The sequence below is a fragment of the Equus quagga genome, chromosome 16 (genome assembly GCF_021613505.1).
Source record: "Equus quagga isolate Etosha38 chromosome 16, UCLA_HA_Equagga_1.0, whole genome shotgun sequence".
NCBI lineage: Eukaryota > Metazoa > Chordata > Mammalia > Perissodactyla > Equidae > Equus > Equus quagga.
Genome location: NC_060282.1, coordinates 34697282 through 34716193, shown reverse-complemented (window position 1 = coordinate 34716193; position 18912 = coordinate 34697282). Strand labels below are relative to the sequence as shown.

The following is an 18912-nucleotide window of genomic DNA, read 5'->3' as shown; positions in this document are numbered from 1 at the left end:
ATTACACAGATTGTTCTTTTTGACTTTCCAAATTGACTCTGTTCTCTAGTTTCTGATATGTACCTCAGGGCCTCCTACCTTTGATTTGTGCTATTTTTTTAGATACTGACTTCAGTAAATTTGATATATGCAAAACTTGGCACTTTTAAAATAGTTTCTTCAAGTAGCATCAACTCTGGTTAGCATTGTCATCTTCCCTAAAGACCTACCCTGGCTGTACTAGATTCCTTTTCTATCCTCTCCAGCCTCCCATCCCACACCTCTTGCCCAGAGCAGAGGAATCAGCCATTTTACCAGAAACCTGAAGCTCCCAGTACTTCTCTTTCTGGGTATAGATCTGTTCCTTACTTTGTATTTTGGCAAATATTAATCTCTGAATATAGCTGATAATGTTCAAATCACAGTGTAAGAGGTGTATTATATTTGAAGTGCCTCTCAGTTTAAATTCTTTTATCGGTAAGTTGGCTTCTTTTTTCCTTTTTGCCATTAAGGCGATAGATGGGTTAAGGGAAGCTATGAAAGGATGAAATAGGAAGCCTGAAGCTTTTTACTTCAAGCCTGAAGGTACTTGGGGGAAAGTGTTAAGTATACGGAAAAGGGAAGTTGAGGAAAGCCTACCTCTTTTATCCTTGTACATTGTGGGGAAGGAGAAAGAAGACAGAGGTAAGGCCAGGAAATGATCAGAGGTATGTTCTAATCTCTTTCCAGGCTTTGACCCAGGAGGAGGATGCGTGTTGGCTAAATTGAAGGGCAGCTTTTATCCTTCTAAATATTTGAGGTTCTTGGAAGAGATCACCTTTCAGGATGCCCTAGCACCCACCTCCGGCATAAGTACTTCAGAGTGAACTCGGCAGTGCGTCATGGTTAGGCTAAGAAAGGGCCAGCATTAGCTTTCCAGAACTGTCCTTAGTTCCATTGTGGCATGGAGGAGACAAAAAGTAGCTGCATGTCCCTGTCACGTCACTCCCCCCATAATGAGGGATGAGGTGACTTTACAGAAAAGGCTGCAGAATGGATAGCTTGGGCCACGACTGAATAGAGGATTATTTAGGAACTAAGAGGAATCAGCAGCACCTTCAGAGCTGAAGTGAGATCAGGTCAATAGTGGAGCTCAATCCTGTCTAAGGTGAGAAGAACCAGACCATGAATTAGATGAGCTGGAGGTTTCAGCAGCAGAAACCACACAGAACACCTATACAGTTTCTTGGAAAACAGTAAAGGAACAGGTAGAAATATCATAAATAGAGAATTTATCCAAAGGAGCTATTTAGCAGACTAAAATTTAGTGGGTGGCTTTAAAAAAAAATTTGGCTAGTCTGCTGTTGAGGAAAATTATATCAAAAATAGAGAAATAAGCTACATTTCTTTGCAAGTAATTTTTCAAAGCGACAATAGCTAACAGAGAAGAGTTATAACAACTGAGACTTGCGGATGTTCCAGGTTAAAGCTTCTTCTGTACTGCTGCTATCTCTTGAGAGGCTTATGGAAGACACTCTCAAACTTTCCTGCTTCAGCCTACAAACGTGGCTGTAGCTAGAGGTGCCATGTTTGCATTCATGGGGAATCTGGGAAAGTCTTGCTGTTTGTCTTGGGGTATCAGATGAATTAAAATTTCTGATTTCTGTTTTGTAATCCAGAAGCCTACTATATAAAGATTACAGTGATCTTTTAATTGCTTAAGGAATATATTTGAAAACCTGCGTTCCTTTTATAGCATTTATCATAATTGTAATATAAACCATATCTGTGCAATTATTTGTTTGTTACAGTCTCCCCCACTATGCTTTAAACTCACAGCAAAATCTTTGTCTGTTGAGCTGTATTCACCAGCTCTGGGCATAGTGTCTGGCACACACTAGGCATTTAGTGAATATTGTTTGAATGAAGAAATAATTAATGAGTTAGTGTTAATAGTTGTTTGTCCATCTATAAATAAAATGGAATTTTATGGGCTGAATTAGTTTTTATGGTAAGTTATAGCTTCACCCAAGTTTGTCTACTAACGCTGAATGTAGTTTTAATCTTTTGGGTTAATATAGTAAATGCGTAATATTCAGTGGTGTCCTGGTAAATGCTAACAACTGGTTCTCTATAGGAAAAAGCCTTGATCTGTGGCATTTGCCAGTTCCTTTGTGTAAATAGACCCACCAGGGCTTGTTTCAAGCTAACTCACATTACTGAATATGGTGCTGAGAAGAAATGTGCGCAACTGGTTCTTATGACTCAGTGAAAGCTGGCTCCACAACAACACTGAAGGACTTTTACATGCAAGCTTTAGTCATGAATTGTTCTTCACATACAAAGACTGTGCTGGTGACACACATTCACTACAATATGTACTTTAAAAAGATTAGTTAAGGTAGTGCTATCAACTGTAAACGATAAACTCAAAAAGTTTCTGTAGCTCAACATAATAGAAGTTTATTTCTCACTACGAGAAGTCCACACTAGTGTGGCTGATCAGCAGACGGCTCTCTTCCAAGTGCTCATTCAGGTTCCCAGGCTTCTTTTTTGGGGGGCTCTTTTATCCCCTAGGGTCTTGAATAAAGAGCATGATGGTAGAATATGAGTATTTTTTAATGGTCATGGAAATGGCACACATCATTCCACTTATAATCCATTGGCCAATATGGCCATGACCATCTCTAACTACAAGGGAGATTGGGAAATGTAGTGTTCCAAGAGAAAAAAGAAGTAAGTTTAATAGCTACCAGGACATTTTACAGTTTTCTAGTCATGCGATAGGTTAAACTAATCAATTTACACTCTTGTCTGACTCATGTACACATTTATAAGCAGGCTGGCAATGATTAGAGGTAGAGTCTAGCAAATTGTTTTATCTGTGCAGAGTTAGCTTGATCTTATGAGCTTGGCTTGTTGTCTCATTAGCACCCGTCTCTAACCAGTAATTCTTCCCTTCTCTGAATTACTCTTTTATTTATTATCCCTATTTAGATGAAAATCACATAATTTTGCAGAGCTTTACATTTCTTTAATTTATTGTATGCACTTAACATAATTTTGTTTTTTGCTTTCTTTGACTATTTAGTGTAGCTATTGCATTTACCATTTTTATGGTTTTAAAGAGGTATTTCTATTTTACTTAGTTTTTTTCCTCCCTTTCAACTCCATCAAGGATGTTTGTGGAATGTAAGATATGGCAATAAGTGAAAAATATGGGTCATTAGTGAAAATCCTGTTTCTTAATATTGCTATATTACTTGAAAAATTTGGCATATTTAGAACTGAAGCTAATAATATCTTATAACTTTGAATCCTTTATGTCTTTGTATTATCAGAGCCTAAATGTTTTTGGTAATTATGAGGACCACCAAAACTAGTAGGCTCTAACCATGGTGATTTACAGGCATATATATTACTAAGATGTTTTTAGCAGTCTTCATCGTAAGATACATTTGATGGTTAGCTTAATTGGTTAAAGGGTTCCATTAACAAAAGTCCTGTGATTTTATTCCCAAATTAGTTAAATTTTTTTCCATGGACACAGAATTTATCTCTAATAGACAATTAGTGAAAATTCATCTCATAGCATGTGTGTGTGTATGTGTTTGTGAGATGTAGTTCAGTATCATCAATTTACAAATTAAGTTGCTATGTGTATAAAGGGCTTCTTCAAGAGAAAGTCTCAGTCCCCTGTACTACTTGAAGAGAGTGGATTTAGGCTTCCTAAGCTTTAAAGATAACTAAACGATTAATCTAAGAGTGGGAGGAAATAGTTAAAGAAGAAAAGGAAAGTGAATTGGGTATTAGGATAGAAGGATACTGGGAGCTAGCAGTTTAGGAGGGAGCATAGGATCTAGTCAGAAAAATAGCAACCAATATGGATGCCCAGAGAGTACAGGAAGGGTATTAATATAGAGTCTTTAATAAGAATCAAACATAATCCTTCATGCCCTACACTCATTTTTCTTATATTAATATCCACTGGGTGTTAACAGCTGAGGAAAACAAAGCCCCTAATGCTTCCAGGTCTTTTTCTCATTGTGCGCTGTGGAGAAATGATACTATTACTATTTGTGTGGTGAATAGTTCATTCTGAGGTAAATTGTCAGGGTTCATGGCCTGACAGAGCCACTCTGAGGAGAACACAGGTAACCCATTCAACATATTGAGTTGGGAATTTCTCCCCTAACCAATATTTGTCTAACTTTATCAAGCATCAAAATCACTTGTAGGATTTGACAGAAAAAAAAAATCACAGATTTCTGGGTCGTGTCCCAGAATTTCCTATTCGGTAGGTCTGGTGTGGGGACCTATGCGATTGCACTTCTAATGAGTTCCCAGGCAATACTGCTGCTGCTGTCCCAGGGATATTCTTTGAGAATCTCTGCTCTAGAAGAGGTTAAGTAACCCACTTACCTTGTGACAAGTAATGAAGCAACAATAGGTTGTTTCTGCAGGTGTTTGTGATTGGATACTTGTCTGTCATAAATTCTCATTTCTGTTTCATTGTCAATTACCAGGCACAAAAGGATGTTATTCTTTAATACTCTTGAATTTATATTAATATCCTTGAATTATATATCATATAGCATATATTATCACTATAACACGAATAGTAATTTGTTTAAAATAACACAGAAAAGTTGAAATTCAAACAATTTTAGCATTATTTTGTGTCTCTTTTAAAAGAGATCTGCAATACCTACATTTGTCACAAGATGGCATCAAAAGCCTGAAGATCTTGGTTGAAATTTGATTTTTGAGACTACTGATGGGTTCGATATGTTTACATTTCGTGTGTCTTCAAACCAAAAGAAATTTGAACTATGAGCTGTATTTTAAAAATCTGAGTGAGATTTTGGTATTTTCATATCCAAAATACTTTCCTATTTACTTATAAAAATAAAATAGTCACTTATTTTGACGTTATTGATGACTAATTGTTTTGGAAATCAATGAAACATAAATCTCAGTGCAATAATATCAGATATCATATCTCCTCCAAAAGGAGTTCAAATTAATTCAAGTCAGTAAGCATTTAGAAAGTCTTACTGTTCTATGAGTTATAAGGACTAATTATGCAAATAATTATGCAAAGTCTATATCTTTGCACCCAGTCAGGTTTGAATTTAGTTGGAGATAAAAGAAATGTATGTGCAATTCAAAGGGAACAAACTAATAAAAAATGATCAAGTACAATGTTGTGTGATATGGACTATACAAACAATATAAACTGGAATAATGGGTGATTAAGCAAAAAATTTAAATGGTATTTTATAAAAACATCCTTGTGTCAGTTGAAAACACCATGTTGAATCTTTTACTTTAGTTATCTATATCATTATGGTTTATTTACACTATGAGAAAATGTTTAGCAATCTGGAGAGCTGTGTAAGATTCAGTATTTGAGTAAACGAAACATCAGAAAACACTCACTTGAAGTATGAACTCACCTTTCATTTCATGAACATATGATTTTATTTTTTCTGATTAATTGAAAAAGATTTTTCAGAAGAGGGTGAAGGTTTTCTGGTACACAGATCTTAGTTATAATATTCTTAGATTCCTGGAGTCTGAAAAGCATATCTATTAGAAAATTGAGTGTAGAATGGTGGTTACCAGGGGCTAGGGCAAGGGAGAAAAGGGGATTTGCTATTTCATGGGTATAGATTTTGAGTTTTGCAAGATGAACAAATTTTGGAGATATGTTTCACAACAGTGTGACTGTATTTAACACTACTGAACTGTGCACCTAAAAATGGTTAAAATGCAAATTTTATTTTTTATCACAATTTCAAAAAACCCATGTCCTCCTACAAATTATGAGTAATTAAATAGTTTTTACTGAGCATCAACAATTTTCCTAGCTTTATTTTAGCGATTAGGGGCTACTTAAAAGAAATGAAAGCCCCCTCAAAAAGCCTGTAATATAATTGGTGCTAGATTAACCTAATATTAGTAGGTAATCTACTGAAAGTCTAAACATCCATCCAGGCATTGTGCTAGACTTTTTTTTTTAGATTATTTCTAATCTTCCATCCTCAAAACAATACAGGAAAGTAAGAATTAACATTTCGATTTCTCTATTTTATCATTAAAGATGCTAAGTTTTATAGACGTGAAGGTTCAGTATTTTGTTGAAGGTTGCAAAAGTTCTAATCTCGCAGTTGGTATTTAAACGCAAGTCTGTCTAGCTTCAAAATCCATTTCTGTATACTACACTATGCTCCTAATTTAAAGAAAAACTAGTTAAAGAATACAAATAAACAACTAGTAATTTGGCAGTCTACTTTGGTATTTCTACTGTCTTTCGTTATAATTATTGGACAAAAGTAAAAGAAAGAGTATGTGAATGAATTACTGGTAGCAGTTAATCTGGATTACATTCAGAAAGGATAACCATTTAATTGTTTTTGTTGGCTTGAATTGTTGTCTCTCTTTTTGTTTGTTTTTAATTTTTGGAAACACTAATTTCTTTTCCCTATGTATTCATATGCAGGTTATGTGGGTATGTAATTTGTGCCGAAAACAACAAGAAATCCTCACTAAATCAGGAGCATGGTTTTATAATAGTGGATCTAATACACCACAGCAACCTGATCAAAAGGTTCTCCGAGGACTGCGGAATGAGGAAGCACCTCAGGAGAAGAAAGCAAAACTACATGAGCAGGCCCAGTTCCAAGGACCCTCAGGTGACTTATCTGTACCTGCAGTGGAGAAAAGTCGATCTCATGGGCTCACAAGACAGGATTCTATTAAAAATGGGTCAGGAGTGACGCACCAAATTGCCAGTGACATAGCTTCAGACAGGTAAACATTTTGCTTAATCTTTAGGTAAATATATTATTTTTAATCTTCTTTCCAAACAGAAATAAAAATACATGAGATGTTTAGGCAACAATGAATTGTCTAAATGTAATGCAAACATCCGTATGTTTTATATAAATGCTGAAACTGATGTTCAGGACTTGAGCTACTATGGGTTCGAACAATCTTAGGTTTGATGAGGAAGTGTCAGGTTATTAGATTTTCCAGAATAAAGTGAAATAGAACAGGGAACTTAGATAGGAGGTTATTGTCATAGCAAAGTCAAACTGGGATAAGAGCAATGGGAATGAAGAAGAGATGGTTTTTAAGATGCTTTAGAGAGGCTGGATTGAGGAGACTAACAGGAAGTGGAATTAAGAAAATGGGGAAGGTTAACAGTGTCTCCAACGGTTCTACCTTGGCCTAAAGGATGAGGTGGTTTTCCAAGCAGATAAATATAGGTGAAAGGGTTTTATGAGTTTGATGTATCCATGGGCTAAGTGTTATTACTATTTTGGCTCAGTTCTATGGGCTTCTCCATGTTCAGAGTGTTAGACTTTTAAAATAGTGTTTATGGTTCTTCTATTTCTACCTTTGGAAGGGGAAGAATGAAAATTTTTCATGGAAAGATTATTTTTGTATACCATATTCCTCTGTTTGAATGGAAAATTGAGAAGAAAAACTCTTCTTTATACTATTTCTGTTGTCTGGAAGTGGCAGATACATTTCTGGGTGAACAAGTATAAAGTCATGCATTTGTGGAAAACAAGTCAAAATTGTACTTATAGGATGATGGGTTCTGAGCTGTCAGTTATAGATATAGATAACTGGGAGTCACTTTAGGTGGTACCTAAAACCATCACCCTACTGTGTTGCTGTGTCTTGGGAGAATAATAAAATGATGCTTGTACTAATTCATTTGAAACCTAGCAAAAGTGAAACAGACAGTGTATCCTATCTTTGGGTAAAACAGTGGTGATTTCATGGCTGGAATGCTATGAACACATCTCTGTGCAAAATCTCAGGAACCCAAGAATTTTAAGGTTAGAGGACTGTCTTAGATTGAGGTTCACCTTAAGCAAACAAAGATTTTAGTGCAAATAGTTTATTTGGATGGCAATCCCAGGCACCCCGTGTAGGGGAGAGGGAAATGATCCAGTTAAGAGAAAGAACAGAATACCAGGCTCATTCAAGAGCACGTTGCCTCTTTTGTCAATTGTGTCTCAATCTTACTGTGACTTCTGGGAGACAGAGTATAATGACCTCAGAGTTATCCTTTATAATGGGCAAGGAAGCTAGGGTATTTATCCATAACTCTCTTTATTATTGGTCTAGGGCTGTTCCAAGGGGATGTTAACTCTGCTTCTCACTGGCCAAGCATGTTCCTTTGACCAGAGAAAGCACTCAGGCAGAGTATTACAAATACAGTAGAAGACGCTGTTATGTAGGGAACCGCGAATGATGAGGCAATGTAGGTTGAGACAGTAGCAGTGTCTGCTACAGAAGGACTTCAGAAATCAAGAAAGTCTGTAAAATGGCAACTAGAATGGTCAAGGTATATGAACTTGGATGAAAAAAATAGAGGATTACCAGTGGAGATAGGATTTGAAATGAATGAATGAAGGACTAAATAAAATGGGAAATGGGAATATACACTCATTCTTCAAAAACTAGATAGCTGCATGAGATAGTCTCCTTTGGAACTTAGGTTTAGGAAGAATAAAAGGAAATACTAAAACACTGGGTCACTTAGTAGATTATTAAGTTTTGGAATGCATATCATCAGGAAGTTGTGGATGTTAAAAAAAAAATCCAACAAATTTATGAGTAATTAATTCGTCATTGTAGGGAAGCTTGAAGCATATCTCTAATCTTTGAAGATGGGGGTAATGAACAGATATATCACTTTCAATATTATCTGTTAATACTTCTTTCATTGACAAATTACTAGCCTGAATAAACAGTAGAATCTGACCCATTGTGGGGAAGCAAGATGTAGCAGTTTCTTTTTTTCTTTTCTCTTTTTCCTGGGTTCTTGGGCTGCAATTATGAGTAAATGTATAGTTTAATGACTCAAAATATCCTGTTTTTATATCTTTTCTTTCTGAACCTCATTTAAGTCAAACCAATAGCTCCTTTTGTTTATAAGAATTACTTTTAGTCAGGGAAGAAGTTAGCATTTAACATCAGATTTGGTAGTTATGCCTAGAAAATGGAATTGGTTGTAATTTGTATAAACTTTTATTTGGAAAATATTTTCTCTTCAAAAATAATTCAGTTCCCTTTATCATAAGCATAAAAAAGCTTTTGATTTATTATTTTTAAATGCAGATTCTACAGTATTGTGTTAGGCATGTATCTATGAACCCTTTGAATTCTTTCCCCTAGAGCAAAGGGTCAGCGAACTTTGCCTCTGGGGCCATCTGGCTTGCCACCTGTTTTTTTTTTTTTTTTTTAAAAGTTTTTTTTTTTCTTTTTTTCCCCAAAGCCCCCCAGTACATAGTTGCATATTTCTCATTGTGGGTTCTTCTAGTTTTGGCATGTGGGACCACGCCTCAGTGTGGTTTGATGAGCAGTGCCATGTCCGCGCGCAGGATTCGAACCAACGAAACACTGGGACGCCTGCAGCGGAGTGCGCGAACTCAACCACTCAGCCACGGGGCCAGCCCCTTGCCACCTGTTTTTTATAAATAAAGTTTGGTTGGAACACAGCCACACATATTCATTTACTTATTGTCTGTGGCTGCTTTCAGCTACAACTCCAGAGTTGAGTAGTTAGAAGAGTCCATATGGCCCTCATAGCCCAAAATATTTACTCTCTGATCCATTATGGAAAAAGTTTGTCAACTCCTGCCCTAGAAACTAGTTAGATGTCAGTGCTGCTGAATTTTCTCCTTTCCTTGCTCATTTTCTTTTGTTACTCTTTAAATTATTTCCGTTAGGCTTATTTTCTTGGTCCTCTCCCTCTCTCCCTTTTCTCTGCCTCTTTCTCAACATCTCTCTCCTTTCATACCAGAATGAGTCTTCTAGCAGTATTTGAGTTGGACAGTGTAATGGAGCTACCGATAAGGAATGTAACTCCAGTTTGAAGTATTATTAGTAATTTGTTTCTTCAATACCATTCTTCAATAAGGTATCTTCAATACCATCTTATACAGTGGCCTCAAAAAGAGAAGCTTTGGTTCAATTAAATTTAAATCTCTATGGACCTAGAATTATGTTTGAGAGATAGAAAAGTATGTTACGTGTCCTTCTTTTAAGGAGCTTTAGTTTAATCTTTAACTACATGCTACAGTAATTTTGACCTGTTTTATGATTTTTTGCTTCTCTCACAGGTTTTAGCACAGTGCTTTACATATAGACGCTTAGTGTTTATTGAATGAATGAATACTAAGTTGGCCCTAGACCTTAGCTTTGAGTTAATAAGTATTTACTTAATTCATTTATTCATAAAAATGGCAAATGTTTATTATGAATGTAGATGCAAAACATTGTTAGAGGTTTTCAATTCAGAATGAGTTTTGAGATAACCATGTTTTTGTTATGTGCAATTTGCTTACCCGCTCCCTTGCTATGTCTCCTGGAGTGCCCTGTGGCTTCTCAGCCTTTAATTTACAGACATATAACCTGATGATCTTATTAGAATATAGATTTTAATTCAGTGGGTCTGAGGTAGGACCTGAGAGTCTGTATTTCTAACAAACTCCCACGTGGTGCCAATATTGCTGGAGCAGACCTGGAGCAAGGCACAAAGGCATCTAGAAATATATTAGGAAGGGAAGCACCAGCTCCTTTAATGGCTCAGTGGCAGTTGTCCTCTATAACACTACCACTTGGAAACATAAGACTTAGTGAAGCTTTGTGGTTCTTAGAGGCAACATAATTCCACATTTTGGTCTATTGTTCTGACACATTTATTGAGTAGGGGACAGAAGGTGGACACCACGCCAGCTACCTGGTGGCAGTTTGACTACATTCATGTAGCTGCAAGCATCTGATTGCTTTACTATGACATCTAGAGTCATTATGCCTGAGCATTTACTTACTTAAATATATTTTATTTTTTATAAATTATTTATTTCCCCTTTATTATATAGTTAGGAATATATATGTCTATCTTAAAAATTATATGGATGGTTAGGATATTTTACCTCTGAATTTCATTTTCAGGGTATTAAAAGGGATGTTAAAAATGTATTCTTTTACTAAGAGATCTTGGGGTGGAAGAGGGTTGTGAACCACTGGACTAGAGGATCTAAGGGTGGGATCTAGAGGAGGATGAGTGAAATAACCATTTTTAAAACTGTATTTTTTGTTAAGAAAATGAAATTGCAGAAAAATGAAAGTTAAACTGTATTAAACATTTAGTTGATTTTTTTACATTTGAAATTATTTAAAAATTGTATGCTTCATAATTTTTATAGTTGGCAATTAATGAAATTTAGGAAACAATTATTTTTTTCTTTTATGTAATATTTTACTATTTATTTAGCACTTCCTAGAACATTGAGAGAAGTTAAAAAGTAAGAAATGTTATGGCTAATTTGTATAGTGGAGGAAATTGAAAAACTGGAAGTCAGAAGATATGGGTCTTGTTCTCACTTCTTCCCGTTACTGTTATCATTTGTAGATGTGTATCTTTTCTCTGTATTTCAGTTTTCTCATCTCTGAAATAGGAAAGGCAGTCTACCACATCTCAAAAAGACCTCCAGTTCTAAAATTCTTTATGTTGTATTTTAAGGTTCTCCTCTGTGGTATAAACTTGAAAGTATTCTCTTCCATTTTTTTCCTCTCCTATAACTGATAGTAATATGTTCAATTAATAGAGGATTATCTTTATTCATATTATAACTGTTTAGTACAATTCATTTATTCAACAAATATTTATTGAAATTCAATATAGATATTACTTGTTACCACATGGTTCAAATAATTTCCCTATGATTCATATTTAAAATTGCATATATTTGACATGTTAGGTAAATCTTCAATAAGGACATTTTGACTCTGATCTTTTAATTATATTAATGCAATATTTCTTTCTCTATTTTTTCTTACTTCCTTATTCTATTGTGAAGCAAAAATTAACATGTGATAGGAAAAAGTAAAATATTTGCATTCTTTTAATGGACTATAAAGCATTTTAAGAAGCATAGCTACAAAGAAATAATATTTTATAGGCATTACAGATTCCTAATTATTTGTTTCTACATTTTACTGCTTAAATAATGACACTTAATGAAGGTACTGAGAGACTTCATTGTGATTTTGTCAGGAATTTTAATTAGGCAAGAGTGGAAAACTAAACGGTGTCATATGACTCAGTTACATCCCCGTGCATTTTGTTAGAGGGTGAAAAATGCTACCAGATGTAAGTGATGACAAGAGAATGATAAAAATATTCAGCAATTACTTCGAATCTAAAATGTAAAGTTTTAGGGCAAGTTAAGTATAATGAATATTTTACTGGTTTGGTAATCACTGTAATTTTTTTTTATCGTCTGTTACTTGTGGCCTTCCAAGTATCTTTGTGACATTTGATTGTTTTAAAGTAAAAGTAATAATTGAAATATATGCTTAAGACTTCTGCTTCCAGTATTGATGGAGTAATAGGGGCTGGATTTACCTTTCTACCTGAAACATCTGAAAAAAAACAGACAAAATATTTGAAACAATGTTTTTTAATAAATTGGGCATGAGGCAATGAAGGAGAGTAATATCTGAGAGATGAGAAATAAATAAAGTGAGCCCCTTGCTTGTCCTAGCATACTGCCTAGAGAGAGTTTCCAGGCTCTTGCACAGGGAGAGAAGTATAGGCAGAGCCCACGTGTCTTCCTGAGTTGAAGAGAAAACCTCAAGATTTCTAGAATATTGGGTAGAGTATTTTATAAAAGCTTGTCTCAGCATTGGAAAATAATTAGTTAAATTGGGCAGTGCTCTGGGACAGAATAACAAATCCTAAAAGAAAGACCTGAAAAGATCAGACCATTTCTAAGTAATTTAACTGCCTCCCAGAACAACTTTCAAGAAGATTTATAGGATCACAAAAATATCCAGCACCCAAAAAGATAAAATTCACAGTATTTGGCATCCAGTCAAAGATAGCAGGCATACAAAACAGCAGGAAAACACAATCACTAATGAGAAAGTAATCAGACACCAGACACCAACCCAGAAGTGACACAGAAATTAGAATGAGCAGGCAAGAACATTAAAATAGTTATTATAATTATATTTTTATAATTTTAAAAGTAGAGATATATAAGATATAAAATAAATACTAAACTGAACTTCTAGAGATGAGAATTATAATATCTCAAATAAAAAATACACATGATAGGGATAATGGAAAATTAGGTACTGAAGAAGAAAAGACTAGTGAATTTGAAGACAAATTAATAGAAATGATCCAAAATGAAACACAGAATAAAACTTGAACAAAATAATAAAAAAAATGAGTGTTATGAGCTCTGGAACAATATCAAGTACTTAATGTATAGGTACTTGGGGTCTTTGAAGGGGAGGAGAGCATGGAGAGTACTAAGAAAAATTTGAAGAAATAATGGCCAAATTTTTTTCAAATTTCATGCAAACTATAAAACCATAGTTCCAAGAAGCTCTACAAACTCCAGATACAAGAAATAGCAACAAAACTACAGCAAGGCACATCATAATCAAATTGCTTAAAACTAGTGACAAAGAGGCAATCTTAAAATCAGTCAGAGAAAAAGACATGTTTAGGTATAGACGTGTTTACAAAGATAAAGACAACAACAGATTTCTTATTGGAAATAATGCAAGAGAGAAGAGAATGGAGCAAACACCTCTAAAATAGGGAAAGATTATTTTTTTTTTTTTGAGGAAGATTAGCCCTGAGCTAACTGCTGGCAATCCTCCTCTTTTCGCTGAGGAAAACTGGCCCTGAGCTAACATCCAGGCCCAACTTCCTCTGCTTTATATGTGGGACGCCTACCACAGTGGTGTGCCAAGAGTGCCATCTCTGCACCCAGGATCTGAACCGGCAAACCTTGGGCCACTGAAGCGGAACGTGCGCAGTTAACTGCTGCACCACTGGGCCAGCCCCAAAGGTTTTTTAAAAAAGCCATCAACCAGTATTCTATACCCAGTGAAAATATCTTTTAAAAGTGCAGGGAATAAAGACTTTTTTGGACATAGAAATGCTGAAAAAATTTATCACCAGCATAACTACACTGTAAGAAATGTTAAACAAAGTCCTCTAGGCAGAAGGAAAATTGTACCAGATGGAAATATGTATCTATACCAAGAAATGAAGAGCAATGGAAGTGATAAATACATGAGTAAATATATAATCTTTTAAAAAATTATTTTAAATATCTTTAGAAGATAATTGACTATTTAAGCAAAAATAATAGTATATTTTGGGGGTTATGCTATATGTAAAATAAAATACATGATGACAATGGCATAAAGTTTGGGAGGGGAGAATTGGAATACACTATTGCAAAGTTCTTAGAGTGTACATTAAGTGGTATAGTATTGTTTGAAGGGGACTATGATATGTTAAAGATGTGTACTTTAAACCCTAGAATAACAAAACAAGAGTTATAGCTAATAAATCAACAAATGAGATAAATGAAATACAAAATATACTCAATCAAAAGAAAGCAGAAAAAGGGGGAGAAGGGAACAAAGAACACATCACACAAATAGAAAACAAAGAGCAAGATTGGTGGATATATCTAACCATATTGATAATTATGTTAAATATAATTTGTCTAAATATCCCAAGGCACAGGTTTTTAGATTGGCAGTAAACGAAGAGCCAATGGTATACTGTCTACAAGAAGCACACTTTAAATATAAAGACAAACATAATTAAAAGAAAAAGTTGGAAAAGGTATACTATGCTAATACTACTCATAAGTTGGAGGAAGCTGGAGTGGTTATAGTCAGATCAAAGTAGATTTCAGAGTAAACAATATTAGTAGAAATAAGGAATGTTACTTCATGATGATAAAGAGGTCAGTTAATCAACAGGACATAAAAATTCCAAATGTTTATCTGTATTAACAGAGCTTCAAAATACGTGAAGTAAGAACTGATAAAACTACAAGGAGAAATAGACAAATCCACAGTTATAATTAGAGATTTCAATACCCTTTTCTCAATAACCAATAGAACAAGTGGGCAGAAAATCAGAAAAGGTATAGTCAAATTGAACAACAGTATCAACCAACTGACTTAATTGATATTTGTAGGATAATCCATTGAACAACAATCTTCGTTCGTATTAGGGGTACACAGAACAGTTGCCAAGATAGACCATATCCTGGCCATTAAACAAGTCTCATTAAATTGAAAGGAGTTCAAGTATTAAAAAATATGTTCTCGGGGCTGGCCCGGTGGTGCAGCGGTTAAGTTCACACGTTCTGCTTTGGCGGCCTGGGGTTCGACGGTTTGGATCCTGGGTGCGGACATGGCACCGCTTGGTACGCCATGCTGTGGTAGGCGTCCCACATATAAAGTAGAGGAAGATGGGCATGGATGTTAGCTCAGGGCCAGGCTTCCCCTCAGCAGAAAGAGGAGGACTGGCAGTAGTTAGCTCAGGGCTAATCTTCCTCAAAAAAAAAAAAAAAAAAAGTGTTCTCTGATCACAATGGAATTAAATTGGAAATCAGTAACAGAAAGACCTCTCGAAAATCCCCCAATATTTACAAGCTATATAACACACTTTTAAGTAACCTACAGATTAAAGAAGAAATCAAAAGAGAGAATAGAAAACATTTTAACTTTTATTGAAATGAAAACACAACCTCAGAATTTGTAGGATGCCACTAAAGCCATACTTTGGGCAGAATTTATAGCACTAGATATATATATCAGGAAATAAGAAGGTCTCAAAGCATTGATCTCAGTTTCCACCTTAAAAACTTGGAAAATAAAAGCAAATTAAATAAAAGCAAAGTAAACGGAATATAGGAAACAACAATGAAAGCAGAGAAACAGTGATAGAAAATAGAAACAATGAAGCCAAAAGCTGATTCTTTGAGAAGATTAATAAAATTGTTAAACCTCTAGATAGACTAATCAGGAAAAGAAAGATTCAAATTACCTATATCATGAACAAGAGAGATAACATTACCACTGGCTCTAATGATATTAAAATGCTAGCAAGGAAATATTTTAAAAAACCTTATGCCTATAAAATCAACAAGTTAGATGAACTGTACAAATTCCTTGAAAGATATAAATAATCAAAGCTCACTCAAGAAGAAATGGATAACTTGAATAGCCTTATATGCACTAAAGAAATTGTATTTGTAGTTTAAAACTGTCCCGCAAGTAAAACTACAGACCTAAGTACATTATTGGTAAATTCTAACAAAATTTAAGGAAGAAATAACGCCATTTCTACAGAAACTCTTCTAGAAAATCAGAGGATGGGGTATTTCTTAACTCTTTCTCTTAATCAACATTATCCTGATGCCCAAACCAAAGATATTTGAAGAAAAAAACCAAACTACAGATCAACACCCCTCATAAATATAGATACAAAAACTCTAAACAAATTTAACAAACTGAATTCCTCAAGATATAAAAAGGTTAGTAAATCATGATGGGATTATCCCAGGAATGTAGAGTTAGTTTTACTTTTGAAAATCATGGTAACTCTCCATTTTAATAAAATAGAAAAACCACTTGTCATTTCAATATATATAGAAAAATCATTTGATGAACTCAGCATCCATTTTTAATAAAAACTCTCAGCAAACTAGGAGTAGAAAGGAAGTTCCTCAACCTGATCAAAGACATGTATGATGATCCTGTGGCTGACATCATACCTAATGGTGAAAGACTGAATACTTTCCCCTTAGATCAAAAAACAAAGCAAGGATGCCCACTTTCACCATATCTATTCAACACTGTAGGTGAGTTTGCAGTCAGTGAAATAAGAAAAAAATAATAAAATAAAATGTATACCAGCTTGAAAAGGAAGAAATAACATCCTCTTTATTCCCAGAGAATGTGATTGTCTATATAGAAATTTAAAGGAGTCTCTAAAAGTGCTATAAGAGTTTAGCAAGGTTACAGGATATAAAGTCAGCAATCAGATAACCATTTCTAAATCCTTAGAAGGAACAACTGGGATACGGAAATTAAAAAAAAATAAGATTTATGAGAGCATTAAAAATATGAAATACATTTACATTAGCACCAACGAATGATATACATTTACCTTAGCACCAACAAGTTGAGTATAAATCTAACAAAATATGCGCAGGATCTGTATGTTGAAAACAATGAAATAAATAAAAGAAGCTCTGAATAAATGGAGAGATAAACTGTGTTCATGGATTAAAAGATTCAATATTGTTAAGATGTCATTTCTCTCCAATTTGATCCATATATACACATAGACTATAGAATTCATATAGAAATGTTTGGAATTACCAAAACAGCTTTTAAAGAAGAACATAGTTAAAGGCCTAACACTACCTCATTTGAAGACATTATAAATCTACAGTAATTAAAACAGGATGGTATTGGCATAAAAAAAGACAAATAGATCAATGAAACAGAATGGAGAGTATATACATATAGACTCACTCATATTGACTACTAATTTTTTTACAAAAGTCAAAATTCGATTCAGTAGAGAAAGGATAGTCTTTTCAGCAAATGGTAGTGGGACATTGAATATCCATTGAAAAAATGCAATTTGAAGCTTACTTTTTTACCATATAAAAAGATAACTGAAAATGGATCATAGATTAAACATAAAACCTACAAGTATAAAACTTCTAGAAGAAAATTCTCTTGACCTTAATTTAGTCTAAACCTATAAAGTTTCTAGGGGGAACTATCCTCCAGGGGACTATCTTCATGACTTTAGGGGAGGCAATGATTTCTTGGACGAACACAGAAAGCACTAATCATAAAAGGAAAAAAATGACATTAGGTATCATCAAAATAAAAACTTTTGATCATCAAAAGATACTAAGAAAATGTGTAACCAAGTTATATTTCAAGAAATTTGAAGAGAAAATATTTGCAATCTATGTAGCTTAAAAAGGAATATAAAGAACACTTATAAATAATAAAAATGAAACCCCTAAAAAGTGCAAAAAATTAGAATAGACTCTTCATAAGAGAAAATACACAAATGGCTAATAAAGACACAAAAAATGTCCTACGTCTTTAGTCATTTGGGAAATGCAAATCAAGACTACTGCAGTGAGGTATTTTGATGCATCCACTAAGAAGACTACAATTTAAAACAACAACAAAAAACCTGACATCACAATGTTTGTGAGGATTCAGAACAATTGGACCACTAATACTTTGCTGGTAAGAGTGTGAAACACATGAAATGGTACAAGCATTTGGAAAGTGTTTGACAATTTTCTTATAAGATTAAATATACACTTACCCTGTGACCCAGTAATTCTACTCCTAGGTATTTACCCAAAAAAATGAAGTCATATGTCTACAAAAATACTTGCACAATAATGTTTAATAGAACTTTTATTCTTAGGAGCCCCCAGACGGAAACTTCCCATTTGTCCATCAACCAGGAGAATGGATAAACAAATTGTGGTATATTCAAATAAAAGTATTATTCATCAATAAAAAGAGAGAACTCTTTACGTGTACAGAAACATGGATAAGTCTCAAAACTGCTGTGCTGAGTGAAAAAAGTCAGACACAAAAGAGTACATATTTTGTGATTCCATTTATATGAAATTGAAGAAGCCACAAAACAAATCTATAGTAGGAGAAATCATAACAATGCTTTTGATGAGGGAACTTTCGGGAGTAAAGGAAATGTTCTATATCTTGACAGGGATATGGATTACTAGTTGTATATACTTGGCAATAGCTAGTTAGTGTTAAACTTAAGATTTGTGTACTTTTTACTGAATGTAAATTATATTTCAATAAAAAAGTTAAAAGGGAATTGTGTTCATAGTTGCTACATTAAAATTAAAAAATTTCCCCCCAGTTTTATTGAGATATAATTGACATATAACATTGCTTTAGTTTGTGTACATTATAATGATTTGATATATATATATTATGAAATGATTACCACAATAAGTTTAGTTAACATCTGTCACCTCACATAGTTACAATTTTTTTTTCTGGTGATGAGAACTT

At 34.2% G+C, this 18912-nt stretch overlaps 1 protein-coding gene across 1 annotated transcript in view; it reads left to right on the top strand.

The window, feature by feature from the left end:
• RIMS2 (regulating synaptic membrane exocytosis 2) overlaps window positions 1–18912 on the top strand; it is a 572812-nt gene that overhangs the window by 184462 nt on the left and 369438 nt on the right. The window contains exon 6 of the mRNA XM_046642144.1: window positions 6464–6774. Coding sequence (XP_046498100.1) covers window positions 6464–6774 — 311 coding nt within the window. The remainder of the gene's footprint in view (window positions 1–6463; window positions 6775–18912) is intronic.